The 21,785-nt window shown below is 40.7% G+C and overlaps 1 protein-coding gene across 2 annotated transcripts in view; it reads right to left on the bottom strand.

Moving 5' to 3' along the window:
- The window catches only part of RAB3GAP2 (RAB3 GTPase activating non-catalytic protein subunit 2), a 95,941-nt gene that overhangs the window by 56,184 nt on the left and 17,972 nt on the right, over positions 1-21,785 (bottom strand). For both annotated transcript variants that reach the window (XM_028104662.2, XM_028104663.2), the window contains exons 3-7: positions 3,557-3,680; positions 2,605-2,686; positions 842-889; positions 690-765; positions 260-361 (exon numbers count right to left, since the gene is read on the bottom strand). In XM_028104662.2, the coding sequence (XP_027960463.2) occupies positions 260-361; positions 690-765; positions 842-889; positions 2,605-2,686; positions 3,557-3,680 (432 nt within the window). The remainder of the gene's footprint in view (positions 1-259; positions 362-689; positions 766-841; positions 890-2,604; positions 2,687-3,556; positions 3,681-21,785) is intronic.

Below are 21,785 nucleotides of genomic sequence, written 5' to 3'. Positions count from 1 at the left end.
CAAAAATAAGGAACTCTTTTGGGCTTCTGACTAAAGTGTTTTATTGTATTATGGAACAAAATGTAGGGTATTTCATTAAATAAGTAAAAGCAAGACTGGAGTTCTTGACTCAGTTACAAATAGGTTATATTTCTAGACTATAAGAGTATAGCTAACTATGCCACAAGACAAAGATACCTTTAAGTTTCCTAAAAGAAGAGAAAACACGACTTCAAAGTAAAGCCATGGTTCCTCTGAACACAGTCGTTTATAAAGCTACCTGTTCGGTCACGCCAGGATGTCGTGGGATTTCATAGGTCCTGCACTTCAGCTGTAGTACTGGGTCTTCATTCAGAAGCTGTGCAAGCAAGAGCACACCATTCTAGGAGGAAGCACAGAGAAGAGCCCTGCTTATTTTCTTATCAATAGACCTGAACAGGTATGACCAGGCAAAGAGTGTCATTTCCCCAACTGTTTTCCATGGATATCAGATACTCTCTTTGAGAAGAATACAGCTTCTTTTCTCTATAGTTCTACCAGAACTTTCCACCACAACTCCCCCACCCCCCCAATCCCTGCTTCCACCCTCGTGAAGTAGCAACTCCACATTCCCAAGCGGCAGGTAATTAGTCACAAAGAAGGATAATGGGGATGCATAACTAGATATTCCAGCCAAGTGCTGTTTTCTAACTGCTCAACACTCCACTCACCTCCGTGTAGAAGCGTACATAACCTGAAGTAAAGCCCACCACAATGCAGGTCCAGTCAGGACGCCCTGTGGAACTCCTGTTACAAACAAAATTTATGACCTTAATAGCTCATAAATCAAAGCAAAGAAAACGAATAACTTATTTATCCTTACCTCTTTTGGCTTGCTAGTGGGATACATAGAGCACTGGTTACATGTTCTCTAAAAATGGAAACAAAATCATATGCTTACCTAATGAATTTATCAATTACTTTTATTTCCCTATAATTTAATGTTAAAGGGCAACCAGTGGAAGATAAGCTCTGTGGACCAGTTTTATTCAAGGCATAAGGAAAAATACAGTAAAACTCCACAATAAGTTGAATCATAAAAATCATTCACATAAGGGGCGCCTGGGTAGCTCAGTTGGTTCGGCATCTGACTCCTGATTTTGGCTCAGCTCATGATCTCAGGGTGATGAGATCGAGCCCCACGTGGGGCTCCGTGCTGAGTGTGGAGCCTGCTTAAGATTCTCTCTCTTCTTCCCACTCTGTCCTGCCCCTCTCCCTACCTCGCACGTGTGCATGCTTGCTCTCTCCCTTAAAAATAAAAAGTACAATTATTCACATAAAAGGTAATGTTACATTCACTTGAAGTTAATAAAGAACAGTATTTTTCTTTCTGTGCTTTAAAAAGCACAAGAGAAAGCAAAAACTTTACCGTATGCAACTGATTATACACAGAACTGAGAACTAGCAAATCATCACCAGTCATTTCCTGCAGTACCCTCTCTTCTGCATCAGCTAAGCACTGACTGGGCAGAGCGTGGGAGGAATGTTAGTCACATTACAGGCAAATCATAATCCTGCAAGTACATTATTCTAGGGATGAACTGCATTTCAACTAGTTGGCTTCTTCCTTGATACTTTGCAGAAATTGCCCCAGATAACCCACTTCCAAGCACATGCTTGGCTGGATGTTCCCTAAAAGATTCTTTTTGTGACACATGGACTTGAAAAATCTGTCAGGAGCTCAGAGACTAAGCCTCAAAATTAAAATAACTCCTACTGACTTTAATTTAACCTGTCAACCCTCAGGACCCATCAATCACCAGCTTATTCAAGAAACTATAAACACTCCTGCCTCATACATTGTATTAGGCAACCACTGTACAAAATTAATCTTTTTGTTTGTTGTCTTTCAAGTAATGGAGCCATTATGTTTGCTTTGCATTTTTGAAAGAAATTAAATGTCTTCAAAATGGTTAGACTAAATGACTTAAGGAGAAATATTATCATTTATTTTGGTAAGAGAGAAAACATTCCAGTGAGTATTTACGATGTGCAAAGCATGTACTATGTATGGGCTTCCACTTGGTTGTCTTTTATCTGAATCCAAAGTCTGAAGGATCTTACTCATTCTCCTCAGATAGTTTTCAGTCATAAAAATTTAAGTAAAAACAGGTTCCAGGTTAGCAGCTCCTTCATATAATCACACTAGAGAACCCCCTTACTGGGTCATTTAGAAATCTGAATTTACCAACTTGCCTTTCTGAAGTATTTATGAGTTTTAAGAATTAATGTAGCACCGTCCCCTTTAAGTACAAGGCCAATGCTACCCAAGCAGAGAAGACAATGACTGCCTTTGACTTTTTGGATAAATAAAATTAGTAATGAAGAACACAGGAAACAACAAAAGGAGAAAGAATGGGATTCTGAGTTCTTCTTTAAATCTCCTCTGCAAACAGGAGTTTAAAAAAAAAAAAATCACATGAGTAAAATTTAAATTTGCTGGCCAAATCATGCTCTATAACCTCTAAGTTGGGATGAACAGTCACTAAATATCCCAGTGATGAAACTTCTCACTTATAAGCAAAACAATTTCACATACACATTTAATGCACAGAGAAACAAAAAAAAAAATTAACTGGTACCTACCCTTCTTCGACGTTTAAAGAACCACTCCAGCCAACGGCAAATTGCATTTCTTCCTTTCCTTTATCGCTGTATTTCCATTTTGCTGAAAAAAATAAGTTATCACATAAAATCACTTTAACTATAGTATACTAAAGTGATTTATGAATATCATGGTTTCCCTTCAGAATGGGTACAGAATGTAATTATTCTATATTAATGGGTTTGGGTAAACATGGAAAAAATTTTATAAGATTTTGATAAAACTCAACCCAGGCTACTTACTTGCCTTTTAGTCTCTCCTTCCTCCAATTAAATTCATCTAATGTCCTAGTTATTGCAGAATAAAGTTACTGATTCTTACATACCACCTCATCTCCCCATCTGTTGTATTTATAAAATGACTTTCATCTTCAGATGACAGAGAACACTTTTCTATTAGATTTATGCTACAGGAGGATAAACCTGCTGTTAAGAGCATTCCACAGCCATTTAATATACGATCTGATTTTGATCAGTGAGGTTTTTCATCTTATGTAAACTTTAATTTTAATCTTCAACAAAAATTATGAACCAAAAATGTATGCCCCAAATAAGAAACTAGAGTTCAATGAGTTTTCAAATTATAGTTGAAAATCACCTCATTCACACTATTACTACAAAGGTGTCAGCAGCCTTTTTAGCTCTGACTGCCCCTTGCAAGAATTGGGCAATGATCAGTTTGGCCTCCGACGTGCAACAGAGCCACAGTTAAAGTATCCGCAGTCAAGAAAGAAACATAGGAAACAAACAATAGAAGGAAGGAAAGAAAATCACACACACACACAAATAAAAATTGTTATACAATATGTGAAATACACTATAGAATGCCACCAGACAACACATCCAACATCAATAACATTTTTTCTATCGAATCCATTTCTGTCCTACTCTATGCATTAAAATAAAGTACACCGAAAAAAATAAGAGTACTTACGCACAAGAAAAACCGCTTTTTGCCCTCGAGCTATAACCATAAGATCATTGGTTGGAGACAGGGATAAAACACAATCTTGCAGCCAGGAAGTTTTTTGTGTTTTGCACGTATTTCCTTCTTCTTCCTGTGGGTAACAACTTCAATTACAGCGTATGCAAAAATACTGAAAGTACTGCATCTCAGCCTATCTGCCTTGAGGGATGAGGGGAAACAGAAAGGAAAAAGAAATCTTCCTATTTCTTTTTAAAAGTCTCAATAATATTCCTTATCAAAACATGTCAAAGATGACCCGTAAAGAAAACAACCACCAAAACTAATCTGTTTTGAATATTAATGCAAAAAGTTTTAACAAAAGCACATATAAACCAGTAAGACATTAAAAGACTGTCACACAGGGATCATTCCAGGAATGATTCACTATTAGGAAATTTAGTGAATAATCCAATTCCAGAGACACCGCTAGGGTATCTGCAGCAACACAGCAAAGAAAAAATTATCTGATGCTTATGGCTGTCGAATCTGTAAAAGTATTTGATAAACTTGATACTTTTTCCTTCATTTGAACTGAAAGGTGTTTTCATTTTTAATTGAAAAACTATTTATAAAATAATTACAAAGAGGAAAATCCCCATGGTTAAGAACTCAAGAGATCTAAGAAGGTCTTCTTTGCAAAGTCTCTCTCTGACTCTACTACTAAAGCCTCCTAGTTGTTTCCTCTAGAGACAACCAGTATGATAAGTGATATTTTGTGAACATACAAGACTCCCCTTCCCCCCCTTTTCTTATACAAATGATAGCACATTATACACATACTTCTCTATACTTTTTTTTCTCTTAACACATATCTTAGACTTCATTCCCCATGAAGTTTATTTTTTTTTAAATGTTTATTCATTTATTCATGAGAGTCAGAGAGAGAGAGGCAGAGGCAGAGGGAGAAGCAGGCTCCCCACCTAGCAGGGAGCCTGATGCGGGGCTCAATCCCAGGACCCCGGATCATGACCTGAGCCGAAGGCAGATGCTTAACCATCTGAGCCACCCAGGCGCCCCTGAAGTTTATTTTTTAAAGGTTGCATAGTATTCCACTGTACAGACACACCATGAATTATTTAACCAGTCCCCTAATGATGGACATCTGCGATGTCTACACTCTTGTGGCCGCCACAAACGATGATACAGTGAATCACCTTATACTCTTGTCAGTTTGTGCTCCAAAGAGGTGGCATTATTTTATAATCTGATTAGTAAGTTTTAAAAGTGCTTGCTTCCCCCACAGACTTTTCAAAAGATGCTTTAACTCTGGATCTTTGTCAATGTAACAGGTGAAAAACGGTATTTCAGTATACTCTCTTCTTATTAATGAGAACAGGACAATCAGTCTATTCCTTTCCTTTGCAGATTTCCTATGGGTTGCTACTCTTTTTCTTCTTTATTTGTATATATTCCTTACATACAAAGAAAATTGGCCTTTTGAACATAAGAGTTGTAACATTTTCCCAGTCCATGCGGTAGCTTAATTTGCTCCATGTAGAAATTTTTTTAATGTTATGCAGGTAAATTATCGATCTATTCTCTTATAGCTTCTAAGCTTTATGTCATGCGGACTCCTACCTCAGCCCTACGCAGTGGCTCTTACACTGAATTAATCAGGGGGAAATGGGGAGAGAGGGGAGGAGATGCAGGCTGTCTTCCTCCTGTCTTTTTCTTTTCCTTCCTTCCTCTTTCTTTCAGACATTTATGCTTTTTTAAAACTTAGCTAATAGGAATCAAATTGAGCTGGAACCTTCTTCTTACGCAAGGTGAGCAAGCTAAGGAGGCTGCATGCACCCTCTCTTGAAAGAAGAGGAATACTGGAAAAAGTCCTCGTCTTATTAAAGCTCTATTTTTCTAAGGAATTTTGCTATCCAGCTTGCTGTTCTTAATGTGCACTTTTCTACATACAAATAAGGAAGAAAATTAATCCCCTAAAGATAACACGAATAAGGTACAGGTTAGCTGTAGTTCATTTCTCCCCGAACCTATAATTTCTGTAGAATACAGTCTCTGTTCAGCCTGCACGCACCCAAGACTTCTCATAGTGGCTCATTTGTGAGCTGAAGGCAACACTGCCCTGAGTTCCCTGTCCAATAACAGAGATTCCAGTTGTACCAACTTTGAGGTTCAGGACTTTTCAAGTTACTAGAGTAGCTCATCTTCAGGTAGGCGGCTAGAAGCAGGGCAAGTCACATAGGGATATTTAAGTACTGTGAGAAGAAATCAGTGGTGCCTAAAACTCTTTGATTAGTCTCTGCCCTTAAAATTTCCATCTCAGGGCAATAAAAAAGAATCAACACACTGCTCCAGAAAAAGGATACAGCTCAAATTTTAGCAAGTTCCATAAATCAGGTTTTTTTTTCCTTTTATCACACTTCCAAAATGATATTCAAACAATAGATCCCAAAAATTATCTAAAAGTTACTTTCCATTAAAGCACATTATTTCTGTTTCTGTCCTATGCTTTCAAGATAATGCCATTAACAAGGATTAGATCTACATGTTTATATTTGCTGAAAAGACAAAGAGTAAAAGAAATACAAAGATGCAAGGCATTTAAAGCCTACCTGGTTCAAAACTGCATTTTATAATAAAGAAAACAGGGTCTCAGGGATGTTAAAGATTTGCTCCCTGCCACAGAATCAGTGCCAGAACCCAACTAGAACCCAAGCTTCCTGATATTTAATTCAGGTGATCTTTCTGCTTGTTCATCTTGATAGACAGCTGTAACAGCTCTTGGAGCAGACTGTCTTTGCCTGGGATTTGACTCTAGTCTCTCAGTCAATGGAAGTCTTTTCTCAAAGGATTACTATTACTTATGACTGGATCCCGGGCTAACCTTCCCATAGGACACTACCTGAACATGTGAGCCAGTGTATCCTTGAGACATTTCTCCAGGCACTCCTTCAAGAATACTTTCCCTCTCTTTTCTTTCTGTCCCAAGTTCCAGTTCCTAGCCCTCCATCCTACTCTGACTCTTATCTTTTTTCAAACTTATCGCAATCAAAAACCTTACTATTCTCTGCTACCTATTGATTCTGTGATTGCATTTCTACCACACTAGACTCCAAACCTTCTAACGGCCAAGCCTATGCTTGATATTACTCCTCAAGTCCACACGTTGTGCAGCCCACTGACACACAGGTGAGTGGAAACAGCATTCCCATATCTCCTTTCCGGTATTTGCAAAGATACTGGAATAACCTATAATCCCTCTTGCACATGAACCTGTATGCCAATGGGCAACCGATCCAAAGCTAGTATCCTTAAGTAATACATCCTTAGGTAATAGTATCCTCTGGAGCGTTTTCCCTTAAGTAATACTAAGATTTAGCAGTTCAAGATTCTGGTTGACATACCCATGGAAAATACAAGTTAGAGAGATGTAAAAAGGAACAAAATACTACCCTCTTAGCTGGGCCTAGAACTCAGCTCTGTCTGCCACCACCCCAGCAAATGGACTACACGTGTTCCCAGAAGCAAGCATGAATTTTGCCCTGTAAGAACTAACCAAGATGAAAGCACGGGAAACAGCACTTACTTGGACGCAAATTCAGAGAAACTACTCCACAATCACTGGTTACATGCCTAACCCTGCTTAGCAACCTCATAAATGCACCTTTCTAGTAATATGAAGCCAGAAAAAGAAACTTCATGTGAATTAGCAGCCTACTTTCTGGCATTTCAACCATTTTCAGGTTTTGCTGAAAAAGGGAGAAAACCAAACTCTCACTCTTCACTGCACTTTCTTTTCTATGTCCTCTCTACCTCTCCATCTTTCCTCGGGACAGAAGGACTAAAAGCAGATCTGCCCTGTTTGCCACGGTAAAGTGGGGCATGTCCAAGCAGGAGGTCCACGTTCTAAAAATAGGTTAGAAAATACTACCATATGATCATATTACATTATCATCATTAGGGTTTGATAGGCCATGCAATTCTAGATCTAAAGTCCTGCTATTTGGGCATGATGGCAGCTTATCACGAAATACAATGGTGGTGAGCTCTTAACACAAGCTCCATAGCTTCTTGATGCCCAGTCACTTGGGGCGGGGGGGGGGGGGCAAGGAGAAAGCTATACACATACACAGCCACAAGCTCCTGGTCACATGCGATTCCAAAGACACTATTCTTTGTGCCTAAGACACAGCACTCAATGTATTAGACTGAATAAGATTAAAAGCCCCAATGACCGTAACCAAAAATAAGTAATATCCTTAAAATCGTAAACAGAGGTAAAAATGTGTTGTGTCACCATAGCTGGTTGTTTCTCCATAAGCTTTATTAGCTATTTTGCCAAACAATACAAATTGTGCCAGAATATTAGGAAGTAAATCTGAAACCTGAAAACCACTGGCAGGGTGGGAGAAGAAACCTTATACAGATCGAATTTCTTTCAATAAATCCTCAACCTCAAAAAGAAAAAAAAAATCCCTGGGTGCATCAGGGTGGGACATCAACAATGAACATGCTCTATACGAAGGCACATAAAGAACAAAGGATGGAAAAGGACGTGTCCTGAACTGTTCTACAGCGTCTGTCACTTTGTACCCAAGCAATGCGGTACACAGAAATCAGGCCACAGTAAGCTGGAACATCTCTTCTCACAACAGAGAAAATCTTTCCACACCCTCTTGAGTAGAGGACCGCAGGCCTATCAAGAGGTGTTTGGCACTGACGTGACGTTGGGTTTGGTCACCTAACTCAAGGGCAATGAGCAGGCAGGGTACTGGTGATTCAGAAGATGTTCGCTGCAACATTGGCAAACACTTACTACATGCCAGTGTCTGTGCTAAGTGCTTGACACATAAATCTTAGTTCTCACAGTGACTCCAGAAAGGTTATGTTAGTCCCCCAGGTTTGGGATGGAGAAACAGAAACTTATCACGATAACCTCCCCCCAGTGACACAGCTGGGGCAGGGCTGTGAACTCAAGCTTCGGAGCTCACGGAAACTGCCACCTCTGAGCCGCATCTGGTCCCTTGAAGGGAGGGACCTGCCACAGCCCCTCTGGATCTTCCCTGCTCTGCTGCTCTCCTCGCTGTTGTCACTGGGAGTGACCAGGGATGATGCCGGCTGCTGTGTGTCCAGAACTAAAGGAAGGATGAGAAGCTCTCCTCCACCTGTAGACTAAAAGGCTAGTGCCCCTCTGTGACTGACATAGAGAAGCTCCAATGTGGATCAAGTGAGGTCGAACCTAATCCAATTCGGCCACATGGTTGACTGCGGGAACCTTTTTCGCAAAGGCGTATCAGGTCTTTAATAAATATTCTTGTTCGACGAGTCTCTTTTTAAAGAAAGCCATGAAATAGCCCCCTCCCTTTCAACATAATTAAACACTGAATAAGTGGACATACACGGAGTATTTATTACATTTAAAAAGTCATGAATACTGCACTAAATGTTAAGAAATTTGAAATCAAGCTCTGCCTTGAAAGCACTATAACCTTCGAAGGTGGTTAATAGTTCCTCGGGGTTGCTCAGCCTCAGCGCTACTGACGTTTGGGGCTGGAGCTTCTGTACTGTGGGGGCTGTTCCGTGCATTGCAGGATGCTTAGCAGTGTCGCTAGCCTCTACCCACCAAATGCCCACAGCACTTTCCCAGTTGGGACAGTCACCAATGTCTCTAGACGTTGCCAAGTGTCCTCTGCAGAGCAAAACGCCCCCAAGTTGAGAACTACTGATTTAGCCGAAGAAGAAACATACTGTAAAAATTTATTTTTTTATTTTTAGAGAGGGAGGAGAGGGGCAGGAGAGGGAGAGAGAGAGAATCTTAAACAGGGGCTCGACCTCATGACCCTGAGATCACGACCTGAGCCGAAATCAAGAGTTGGACTGCTTAACCAACTGAGCCAGCCAGGTTCCCCTGTAAAAAAAAAATTTTTTTTAATCACCAAGTTAACTAAGAAATTGTAGTAGGTACAAGACAGTACGATCAAAGACCCCAAAACTGCTTGTCTGTATGGGATCAACAATCTCTCCCTCACACGTGTCATGATCTCAGCCAGCCAGCTGATGGGATTACACAATCATATAAAGAAGGAGAAGGAACCATAGAGACCATTTGATTCAAAATCCTCATTGTCCAGAAAAGGAAACCAAGGTTTGGAAAGAGTAAGTGGACTGTCGCTAACCACACAAATGCCACAGGTAATAAATTTAAAGTAATACACATTCATATAGTCCTTGACACTTTCCCTAGCAACTCTGGTTCCTTCCCTCAAAAATCAGGGGAATGGACAAATAATCCAAAATAAGAGGAAGAATGAGGCAAGAGTTTGTGGGTCAAAATCCCTGAGGATGACCAGATCCTCAATGGCCTCACATCTTTTTCCCTGCTTTAATCTATCCTACACAACATGCTCCAATAGGGCTATGCACGTCTATGTACCAGCCCTGTGTTAGGACAGAGAGACGAGAAAAGAGAATTCTCGGCCTTAACGTTCTTCCCTCCTCTGGGGAAGACAGATGGACAAATATGCAGCAGTCAGTCAAGGGAACACAGGAGGGTCATCAGACCAGACTGGGGTTGGGAAGTTATTTTTTAAGTTTAAAAAAATGCGCACATGAGAAAGAGGGCAGATCTGACCAGACAGCTTTACTGCTCAAAAAACGCTTTATTGACTGCAGGTATATCCTCAAGTCCTTTTGCTTGGACAAACAACAAAAAAAATCCTCCTACTGGAAGTAACTCCTACCGAAATCCTGCTGGGAGAGTAAAAAGTAGCCAGGTTGGGGGCAGCAGGAGAGAGGGAGACAGGAGGTGGACGTTCCCAGACTAGCCCCGTGTCCTGTTTCTCTAGAAAGCCATGAACTCAACCTATCTGAAGGCCTAGAGGCAAACGAGCCAGCAAGGAGCTGCTGTCAAAGCAGAGTCCGACAGTGTAAGGTAAAAGGAGACACTGCAGCAGCAGGTGGGTGACGACGAGCTTTCACCCACTGCGTTGAGGTGCTTGCACTTGATCTTGAGGATACCCGCAGTCACCGAAGCTTTTTTTGAGCAGTAAAGCTATCTGGTCAGACCTGCTCTCTTTCTCATGTGCACATCTTTTCAAACTTAAAAAATAACTTCAACGAGTAGCAATAAAAATGATTTTACATCCCAACTGATTTCAGTCACTTCTTCCCCTCCCCCCGTCCCTTCTTGTCTCCCCCTCCCTCTCCCCCCTTACTGCTCCATAATGAAACAGACAGAAGTTGCCAAAAATAATATCTATGCTTACAACCTGGGATGTACTCCAAATTTTTAAAATTCTATTTTATTATTTTATTTTTTTAAGATTTTATTTATTTATTTGACAGAGAAAGAGACAGCGAGGGGCAGGAACACAAGCAGGGGGAGTGGGAGAGGGAGAAGCAGACTCCCGCTGAGCAGGGAGCCTGATGCGGGGCTCGATCCCAGGACCCTGGGACCATGACCTGAGCCGAAGGCAGACGCTTAACCGACTGAGCCACCCAGGCGCCCCCTATTTTATTTCATTATTTTAAAAAGTACCGGTCAAGACATGGTAAAGTGATTTCCCCAAAAGTCAAGATAAACAGTTGGAAATACATTGCTCTAGGCCAAGATTTCTCAGTACTCTTGACATTATGAGTAGGATAATTCTTCATGGTACGGTAGTATCCTCAGTGTGACAACCAACACTGTCTCCAGACATTGCCAAATGTCCCTTGGGGGGCAAAACTGCCTCTGGGCTGAGAACCACTGCTCTAGGCAATACAGGGTAGAAGCATGGCTGGGGGATGGGCCAGCGAGCCCTAAATTAGACTGAGTTGATAAAGGAACCCGGGTAGGAGAGCAAACAAATATTCACAGCAGAAATACAAACTAAGAATAAGGAGTGTGGGCCTGTCTGAAGTAGTTCCTGGGTCAGATTTTTCGGGGGAACCTCAAGTATCTGGATGAAAGTGTTGGTAGAGCAGAGATGAGGAAATCCCCTGTATCCCAATGAACTAGCACTGGGTTTTACAAGAAGCTTACACAAAATTTCCAATTCATCAAGACAGCTCAGGCAGGAAAGAGGGCCTAATAAGAACACTCTATGAAGTCACACAGAGCATCAGCACACATTCAGTGGCTAACAAGATGCAAGCTCACCATTTTGCTTTCTACCATACGGGCATTTGCCTACCAAACAGGTCTTCTGAGAGCCTTCCCCACAATAATGGGAACTATAGTCACTAATACTGTTCCTCCTGAAGCTACTGATTCACCATCATTTGACAAGGTAGTTAATTTCCCAAGCAACACATGAAATTAAAAAAAAAACTAACAAACAAAAACAGCACTACCAAGGACTACCTTGGCTTTCTGCAAAAAACCAGTGCCTACCTGGTCACTGAAGTTAACATTAAATTTATCCATTAGCTATAAAACAACTCCTGCTTGGGGGATGGAAGGAGAGAACGTAAAATCTTATTTAAATGTGACCTAAACTTCAAGGAGTTTTCTTTGAATTGAGACCAGTAAAATGTTTCTTAATATGCACAAATATTGAAGCCACCACCAATGAAGATTATAAGGAATTCTGTCTGAACAATTAGAGCCACAACATATATTTTTAAAAATTTATTTATTTTGATTTTAAGCCCACAAATTTGTCAACTGATTATTCTTTCACAATGCAGCAGATGGTAAAAAGCTGCAGTAATTTAACAAGCCTTTCAATTATGTCTGGCCTCTACAGAGCTGGTAAATTACCATTCTGTAAACATAGTGGCAAATGGTGTTTGGTGTATCAGCTACTGTGGTGACTAACTGGCCACTGATGTAGACAGAATCATTTTTCAAAGGTTTTGACTTTAGCACAGTAAGTCTATCACCTGCAATTTATACTGTCACTGTCATTGTGCTAACTTTCATAGACATTTACACATTATAGTGGTGGAGAGTAAAATCCAGTGAAATCATAGAGTAGTCAGCACATTCAATGTAATTCTCAGTCATTTACCACCTAAATCGTAGACATAAAATAGTCATCTACACTTTTTAAACCAAGAGACCTAGGTGCTGCAGTAATTCTGAAACACAAACAGTAAATGATGCTATACAAATAGGTTTTTCTCATTTTTCTAGTCTGCGATTAACATACATAATGCTCAGTGTTTCTCAAAATTTTTTTAAGGTAGCAGACTTTTCATTCCCAAACAAAATGTTATACAAAACTTCAGTATATGAAATAGATAAAAACAGGGATGAGTAGCTAGCTATAGAGCACCTTGACACACACTAAAATTCTCAAATGAAAGCTCTTAAGGTCTTTTCAAAATTAAAATGGGGGCAAGGCAAGAACTCTTTCTAAATTTGATTACAAATCTGATTACAGATAAGCCAAAGGAAAATAATTTACAAATATAATTACTGACAGAAACCTACAACTTTAATCTCCTTTAAATTACTTTTCTTCCTAACCTTACGAAGTTAACTGTAATTCACTAACTCCTACAGCTTTACTTGATCAATTCAAGTAGGATTAATTCTATTATTTACTTTTAAATTGTACATATATATACACCCATTTTTATAGAATTTTCTGTGTGCCCATTCATTCAACGACTCAACCTATATACAGCCACAGCAAAATGCCTACATTTATAACCCCTTAAAGTTAATAATGATAATTATTCTTAGATGTTAGGAAGTTATTTTACTTTGTATTTTTCTGAAATACCTGAATTTTTTGTAATAAAGTATCATTTTTTATAAAACAAATTCATCATTTTTAGTAGAAAATTCATTTCACAAATAACTGCAATGAACTCCAAACCTGAAAAGAACACTTCTCTATTTCCTGAACAACTGTCTAATACTAAGCACTAAATTAGGCACCACAGGATACAGGAAAGCACCAAACAATTCCTGGTCAAAAACTTAATTATCTAGTTGTACAAACAAGACAAATAAGCAAGAAACAATTAGCACCCAACATAAATCAGAATACTCTAATAGCCAAACTAAATGCTATGGGCCTTAAATTGCTATTAGTGTTTATTAAAAAAACAAACAGATAATAGCACACATTCCCCAAAAAGATTTATAAGTGAAAATGTGAAAAGGTGACCAACCATACTCCTATCTTTAAAAATGAAAATTCAAACACTGAAATGACATTTACACCAATCTGATTTAGTAATAATTACAGTTTGATACAAAGCAGGGGTTAATAGTTTCAAAAAATACCTGAGAAAAGCAGTCCTCTGTTAAAAAACAAAAAAAAAACCCCAAAAAACCACACTCACTTCTTATAGTCTTTGCTTCTCAATATTAATAAAAATAGGAGTGCAGAGAAATGTTTTCACAAAATAAACAATAGCAATAGTCCATGATAAAAAGCAACTGGGTCAGAGCTGTTCTCATTTCTGTAACACAGAGTAAAGAACAGCAGTCTCATATTAACTGCTCTTTGGAGTACAAACTAGTGCAGCCTTTTGGAAGCACCAGTCAGTAATTTCTATTAAAATTTAAAGTACATATACCTTTTATCTTAGCAATTTCAGTTTTAGAAATTTATTCTAAAGGAAAAATAAGAATGGCTAACACTTACTGAGCACTTACTATGTTCCAAGTACTATTCTAAGCATACCTCCTATAACTGCCTTAACGATCCTATGGGTCTGATAGTGTTACTGGTCCCACTAACAGGAATGAGGTTGCTGAACTCAGAAGGTAAATAACTTACTCAAGACTTCATGGTCATTAAGGAGCAGAGCTGGGAGGGAAATTCAGGCAGTCTGACTCCATCATGATGCAACCAAGATGCATGGCAGATATAAAGATGATTAGCATTGCTTGTGATAGGAAAAAACAAAAAGAGCCAACAAAAGCTAAATGTCCCTCAACAGGGGTATGGCTACATAAATCACAGTACATCTACACAAATGAGATATTCAGTATTCCTTTAAAAGAACTAGATGATTTACAGGTACAGATATGGAAAAACCTCCCAATTACATTAACTGGAAAAAGGAGGGGGTAGAACACGAAGCCCACAGGACCCTCAGATAAAGAGAGGAATAAACACATGAATTTTACCCTCACTCTCCCCAGTGTTCTCAACCCCACTAAAAAGAGCAGTAACAGAGTTTAAAGGCAAAAGCCAGTAAGGGCAAAAAGAATGGGGAGGGGCGCTGCAAAATTCTGAGAGCTAGAAAGCAGAAGGGCAGGTGCCAACTGATTTCCCAGTTCCTAGAAAACTACCTCCTAAAAACTGAAGGGAGGAAAGAGGAGCAAGAAGCCCAGCTGCACGCAGAACTGCCCACAGGCTTAGGAACGGTACCAGGTCCTGGAGGAAATGAGGGCGAAGGTGCGGCTAAAATCCGGAGGCCTGGCTGAAGCTGGTCTGAGCCGCAGTCAGGTCTCCAGACCCCTTCCCTCACTGCAAAGTCAGATCGCTGTCCCTCCCCCTCCCTCCCTGGCAGAGGACAAGGGGCCCATCACTAAGCCAACACAAACAAGCTACGGAGCAGGAGTGCCAGAGGAGAGCAGATGCAAAATAAAATGACCAACTCTAAGCAAGAGCAAGAAGTCATGGTTAGCTACAATGGGGAGACTAAAGATAGGTCTCCCTCAAACACTTGGGCATAAATAATGCCACCAAGACAGAGCCTGATGATCTGTGGCCAAAGACTGAGGAACTACTTACATTCACCTTTGTTGGCAAACAATCTTTCAACTGCACTTTTCACACTAGCAAACCAGAATCTACTAAAAACAAATTAACAGCCGTGTAGACCGAAAGTTTTGAAGCCCCCAAAGAGGCCAAAGGATTTATTTTTTTAATTTTTTTTAAAGATTTATTTATTTATTTATTTTGGAGAGCGAGCATGAGGAGGGGCAGGGGAAGACAGAGAGAGAATCTCAAGCAGATTCCACACTCAGCTCAGAGCTGGATACGGGGTTCAATCTCAGGACCCTGAGGTCAGATCTGAGCTGAAACCAAGAGTCGGACACTTAACTGACTGCACCACCCAGGCGCCCCAAAGCCAAGGGATTTTACAAACAGGAGGAATGGCAGAAAGAAGGATTGAGAGAGTTACACTGAAAGCCATGGGCTAGACCAAGATTTCTGAACTCTGGGACAACTGCCATTTTGGGCTGGACAACTGTTTGTTTTGGAATGCTGTCCTGCGTATTGTAAGATGCTTAACAGCATCCCTGGCCTCTATCCACTTAAATGCACCTCCCCCCAAATTGTGACAACCAAAAATGTCTCTAGACATTGCCAAATACCTCCTAAGGGACAAAATCATCCCCTTAATTGAGAATCACTAGGCAAGACCCAGCCTGTATTAATGTTAAAAGGAAGGTCATTGGCAAAAGGAGTATTTTAAGATTTTATTTGAGAGCGCGAGCGAGCAGGGGGAGGAGCAGAGGGAGACGGATAAGTAGACTCTGTATTTAGCACAGAGCCCGACCCAAGGCTCGACCTCACGACCCTGAGATCATGACCTGTAGCTGAAACCAAGTCAGATGCTTAACTGACCGAGCCACCCAGTTGCCCCACAAAAGTAGTATTTCTAACAGTCAAATGCCAAAGTCTTAATGAGAACCCATCTCAGTGAGAAGAACCTCTGTAGCCACTTCCCTCTTTGTACAAGAACCTAAAACCTAAAACATAACTTTAGTATAACTTGAGTGCTCTCCTCTGCCTCTGGCCAATCTGGTGCTTATGTCTCTTGTGTGGCACATGACACTAAAATAAGGCAAAATGTTTTCCAGTATTATCCCAGATTATTAATGTTCTAAGAATCTCTAATCAGGTCATGCTGTATCCTATTTCTCAGTCTGTAAACAAACATTTCTCTGGGGCCCTCTATCTGGCCAGCATGCTTTCCTTGTTAATCTGCTAAATCAAATTGCCTCCGTAAACTGTACTATACCACTTTCTGCAAACAGATGGAACACATTCTAAAGTGTCTTTTGAATGGAAATTTTCCACACTTTCTACCGTCACTAAGGGCCTTAACCCAGAACCTTCTGTGCTTCCTGTTCCAGAAACCACTGCCAAGCAAATCCTTGACTCTATACTTCCTACCCTTTGGACTTAATACACCAATGAAGGAAAGCTCATTAATCTGCCTTACAATTAAAATTAAACCTTGTCAAGCTTCTTCCTTACTGCCTCGATTTCCATTATAGCATAAGGCTAGGCAAAATATTCCCCCGTAACCATTTCTTTCCCAAAGCAAACAAATTATAATCCGAACTAAAAGCCCTTGTAACACTGTAAAAAACACAACAAAGCTATTTACTATTTATTATAGGATCATTAATTGGTAGATGTGCTAGTACAACCATCTTCTTTTCCAATTTCTCCAAGCAAGACACTCTCTCTCGTGATGTCCACTTAAAATTAAGTTAGTACAGAAGAATATCATTTTGCCTTTTTTTTTCCATCTTGAAAGTCTGTTTGCCCTTTTTAATTCTTTAGGGTATTTACTCATGGGCAAGTAGGAGTTCCTTAACCTTATTCTTTGCACTTGCACACATTAAGAGTTATGCCTGACATGGATCCATTATTTGGGGCATTTTTACAGACTCAATGGTATCCCCTCAAAATTCATGTGTTGAAGCCCCTGTTCCCAATGTGACTGTTATCTGGAGATAAGAAGGTAACTAGGTTCAATGAGGTCTGAGGTCATAAGGGCGGAGACTTAATCTGACAGACTGGTTATCCCTGTAAGGGGAAGGGACATCAGGACTCACTGCTCTCTCTCTTTGCACACAGAGGACAGGCCATGTGAGGACATAGTGAGAAGGTGTCTGTCTGCAAGCCAGGAAGAGGGGTTTCACCGAAAACCAACTCCGACAGCACCTTGATCTTGAAGGTCTAGCTTTCAGAACTGTGAGACGATGCAATTCCGTTAGGCCACCCAGTCTGCAGTATTCTGTTACGGCAGCCGAGCGGACTCATACGGACATGACCTATCTACAGGAGAAAGACATTTGTCCTCCTCTCTAACTGAAGCCATCCTTAAAGTTCCTAAGCCTACCCGTGTCACGGATGTATACTGTCTTGGCCATGGCGGCTCCCATTGATAAAGGATATTAGAACATGCTTTCTTCACTGAGCATTTATTACAGTGGACATCTCAGAATCGCAGAAAGCTAGAGAGGTTTCTCCTTTCTTAAAAAAAAAAAAAAAAAGCCTTGTCCATACTGGTACTAAATCTTTCTGATTATAAAAGCCCTTCACACTCTCTTCTGCCATAAAAATGAGAAACTACTCTCAAAGAGCTATAGGCTTGTGGAGATAAAAGCACCCTGAAGTTTTCGGCGTTTTCTGCTGGATGCGACAGCGCCGCTTGGCCTCCAGGTCAGCAGCTGCTGCTGTTCTCTACTCTGAGCCGCCCCGCCTGTGGTTCACCTACACACCATCGCAGCCCCCTGAACACCAAAACACACCAGCTCTCTACTGTCAGCTGCTCTCCTCTGCTGGTCAGGAGAACCACAGTCCAACGGTGGAGAACCCTATCACTGTTTTCACAGTTACGGCACCCTGACACAGCCATAAATTGATTTCGAGACCTTTCTCTTGTTCCAATACTGGCCTCATCTTTAATGTGGACAAGACCTACCAGTGAGACTCTCAGGGCAGGCAGGTGTTGAGCTTGCGGTCTGTTCCTAACAAGGGACAGCGGAAAGTTCCCTCTCCATTCTGATGAGGTGGCTACATCTCTTACCTTAACTAGAGTGTGCAGTTCATACATCTGCCAAAATTTACTGATTCTTGTTATGCCTCTAGAGCTGGCTATGCCTTTGGAGTTGTTCATAATCCTAGACAGCAGTAGAAATAACAGAAGTCTCTTACCTCAGCTGTGTTAACATTTCTAATAGCCCTGGTGTAAAACATTTTACTCCGCAAAACTTCATACTGATGTTATGCGTGGACAATTCTAGATGATGCTGCAGTGTAAGGCAGAAGTCATATCTTTTTCCCCTGGCCACACTGCCATTTTTGTTCTCATTCACCAAACAGTCTCCCTTAACAAAGATGCTGTCTTATTTTGAGGACAGGATCCAAATTCAAAGAAGCACTATTAAATACAGCAAGATCATTTTAACACCCAGGTAACGTCTCAATATCACTGTCTTGCCCCACTTTTGTTGTCATTCAAATACCTTCTCCTTCACCATGTACGTAAGATCATGAAAGGGACCAGGGTTCATAGGAGGATAATAAGAATAGTTAGGAATGACTGGTACACCCAGAATTGTTGTCAACTCTGTCACTTGCCGTCAAATCCACTGTGTGAGCAAATCAGTTAAGACAAAGAGAACATCAAGCTACCCTCATCCATGAGGACCATTTGTAAACATTCAAATCTTATCCAAATGAAGAAATGTACTACATGTAAGTTAATGTATTTTGGAATGAGTAGAAGCATATTTCAGCTTTTCACTGAAACAGTTAAAAGATGTTATTCCTAGATTTAGGATATTCTTGCCAATAAAGAGAAGATGGCACACTTTAACAGATTTAAAGGAAGTCTGTTAAAACATACACAATCTAACTAGGAATCACTGACCCCACTGCCCAGAACCAGCTGGAACAGTGGCGCATCAAAATGAAATGCTATAAAATAAACTGGCCCATGACCTTAACGAGTATGAGAGGCACAACTAATAAAAAGACCCACTATAATCTATTCCACAGAGCAGTGAAGGTGAGCTTTCCAAAACAGAAATAGATAATGTGGTTTCTGATCACATTTAGAATAAATTCCAAATTCATAAAGCTTTACCTCAGGCCTATTGCTTCTCTGACCTCAAATTGTAGTTGCAGTAATTTTCTATTTTCTACTGTATTAGGTTATAATGCCTTATGAAAGTGTATGCTTAAGAAAGGCACACTAGATGAGCCTTTGGCTAGATGAGCCAAAAAGCAGGTCTATGACACCCAACAGTCAACTAACCCCCTTAAAATTAGCAGAGGAAACGTAGCGGATGTTCGTGAGGAAAACTGGCCTCACATACAACTCCTCAACTACGTCACTCACAAGTAAAAATCCATTCCAAAAAGAACGAACTATGCACAGCAGACACTTTAAGATGTGGGCCCCTGGGTCTGTAAGTTCAATAACTCAGCACCAGCACCATCTTATATATTTTACCATAACTGTCCCAGTGGAACCTCCTCTTTTTCTTACAAATGCACGTGTCTGTCCACTTTAACATGCAATGTCTGTGAGGTAATTCCAGAAAACCTCACACTTACTCAGAAGTTTGCCGTATTACAATAGTCACTAGCCATAGGATTCTAGAAAATAAATACTAAAAGTAAATGTACCCAACACCACACGCAAAGTAGCTGCTAGTTACACTACCCCTTTCTGAGAAATTCTCAACGCACAGCCATCTCCCCCCGAGAGGTTAGCTCATATCCAGCCATGCAGAGCCTCCAACCTTCTTTACACATACCTCTCCTCTCCCTTCCTTCCACTCCCCACTCTTGCCATAGCTAATCAGACTGTTGGTGGTGTCCGGCCAGAGGGCAGGACTGACAGTTAGACTGACATCCCACATAGTGGCCTGGCATGAACACTATGTCCCACCCGCCGCAAATATCCGATACTGGATAGTGATGAACAGACCCCATCAAATCCTCATATGAGCTCTGGGTGTGAAACCAGGAGGAAAAAGAATCCAAGATAAATGAAAGATACAAATAACAGCCACGAAACAGTCTAAATCGTGAGAAAGCAGAAGCCAATCAGCTGTAGTAAAAACAGAGACAGAGGCCCGCTGAGTCTCCGTGCTGACACAGTACTAGAGGGGCAAGGAACAAGGTGTTTGTTTGCTAAAGTGATGCCGTAACCACGTCCTTGAGCTGCACTACATCCTATTGAACACATCCCAATTCTCCAGGAGGCCTTCTGCAATGGTTTCCTGTTCGTCACCTCCCCTTGGAGCTTTTCTATAAATCTGTATGACATTAGCATGCTCTGCACTTCCTACAACACGATGCTCCTTCACTTCTTCCCCAGACCTATTCTGTTAGCCTTCCCCAACTCAATAAACCACGCACCATCCATCCAGCTGCTCAAGCCAAATATCTGGGAGGGTTAAAAAAAAAAAAAAAAACTTATTATGGATATATTTAAACATTGACAAAAATGAAGAGAATGGTACCTATTACCCAGTCTTGGGGAGGGTCAATGTCTCATCGAGTATTTTTTACCCACTCCACACCATATCCCAGATCAAAGAAGTTAATCCTGATTTTATTTTTCCCTTCAGCCCTCAAAACCAACTTATAGGAAAGTCTTACTGTTATTTCTAAAACTTATCCTGAATCCATCAATTTCTCATTTTCACTGGTATCACCTTAATGTAAGCCACATCATTTCTCAACTACACTATCACAACAGCCTCCTAACTGGTCTCCCTGCTTCCGCTTTTGCTTCCTACTTCAACTCCAAAAAGCAGCCAAGATGAACTTTACAAAAATGAGAAATCAGCTATGTGTAGTTTCCTATCACATTTAGAATAAACTCCAAATTCACAAAGCCTTACATCAGGCCTGCTTACTTCTCTGACCTCATCTCATAGCCTCTCAGTCCTACCAAGCCACACCGGCCTTCTTTATGTCCTCTGAACTCCAAGCCCAGTCCCGCCATAGGGCCCCTGCATGAGCTGTTGCCCTGGCCTGCAATGCTCTTTGCCAGATCTTCACCACGCTGGCTCCCTGCTGTCTTTCAGACCTCAGCTCAAATGTCGCATCCTCTGAAAAGCCTTCCATCCAAGCTACGGTAGTCCCTTGATCACTTGCTACCACATCACCATTTGAATCCTCTATGTAACTTTGATTACCACTATTTGATACTTTTATCTCTTTTTGAAAAAATTTCTCTCTCCCCACTTAAGTATAAGCTGCTGGGAAAAGGGATGATTAGAAGACCTATCCAGTATATATGTTCATTCTTCTTTTTTCATAAAAAATCCTGATTTCGTTCAGATATCAACTCCTCCCCTGTAGTCATGGACCTCAGGAGCAGCAGACCCTTTAATCCTCCAACTCCAGGGAATGGCAAGGCTGACTGATGAAAAATCTGATATCCCTTGCCAGTGACCAGTTCAGAAATGACTGTCTGGCCTTATTCCGGCCAAGAGAGATAGGCAAGGTTCTCCAGAGGCTTCTGAAAAAGTTGTTCCCTGCTCCTGTAAGAATCACAGAAAGCCCTAGTCTTTTTCTCCCTC

Source organism: Eumetopias jubatus, unplaced genomic scaffold (genome assembly GCF_037043125.1).
Source record: "Eumetopias jubatus isolate StellerSeaLion01/CBP00866 unplaced genomic scaffold, mEumJub1_p1.0 scaffold_12, whole genome shotgun sequence".
Lineage (NCBI taxonomy): Eukaryota > Metazoa > Chordata > Mammalia > Carnivora > Otariidae > Eumetopias > Eumetopias jubatus.
The sequence above is the reverse complement of the archived record's forward strand: the minus strand, read 5'-3'. Positions and strand labels throughout refer to the sequence as shown.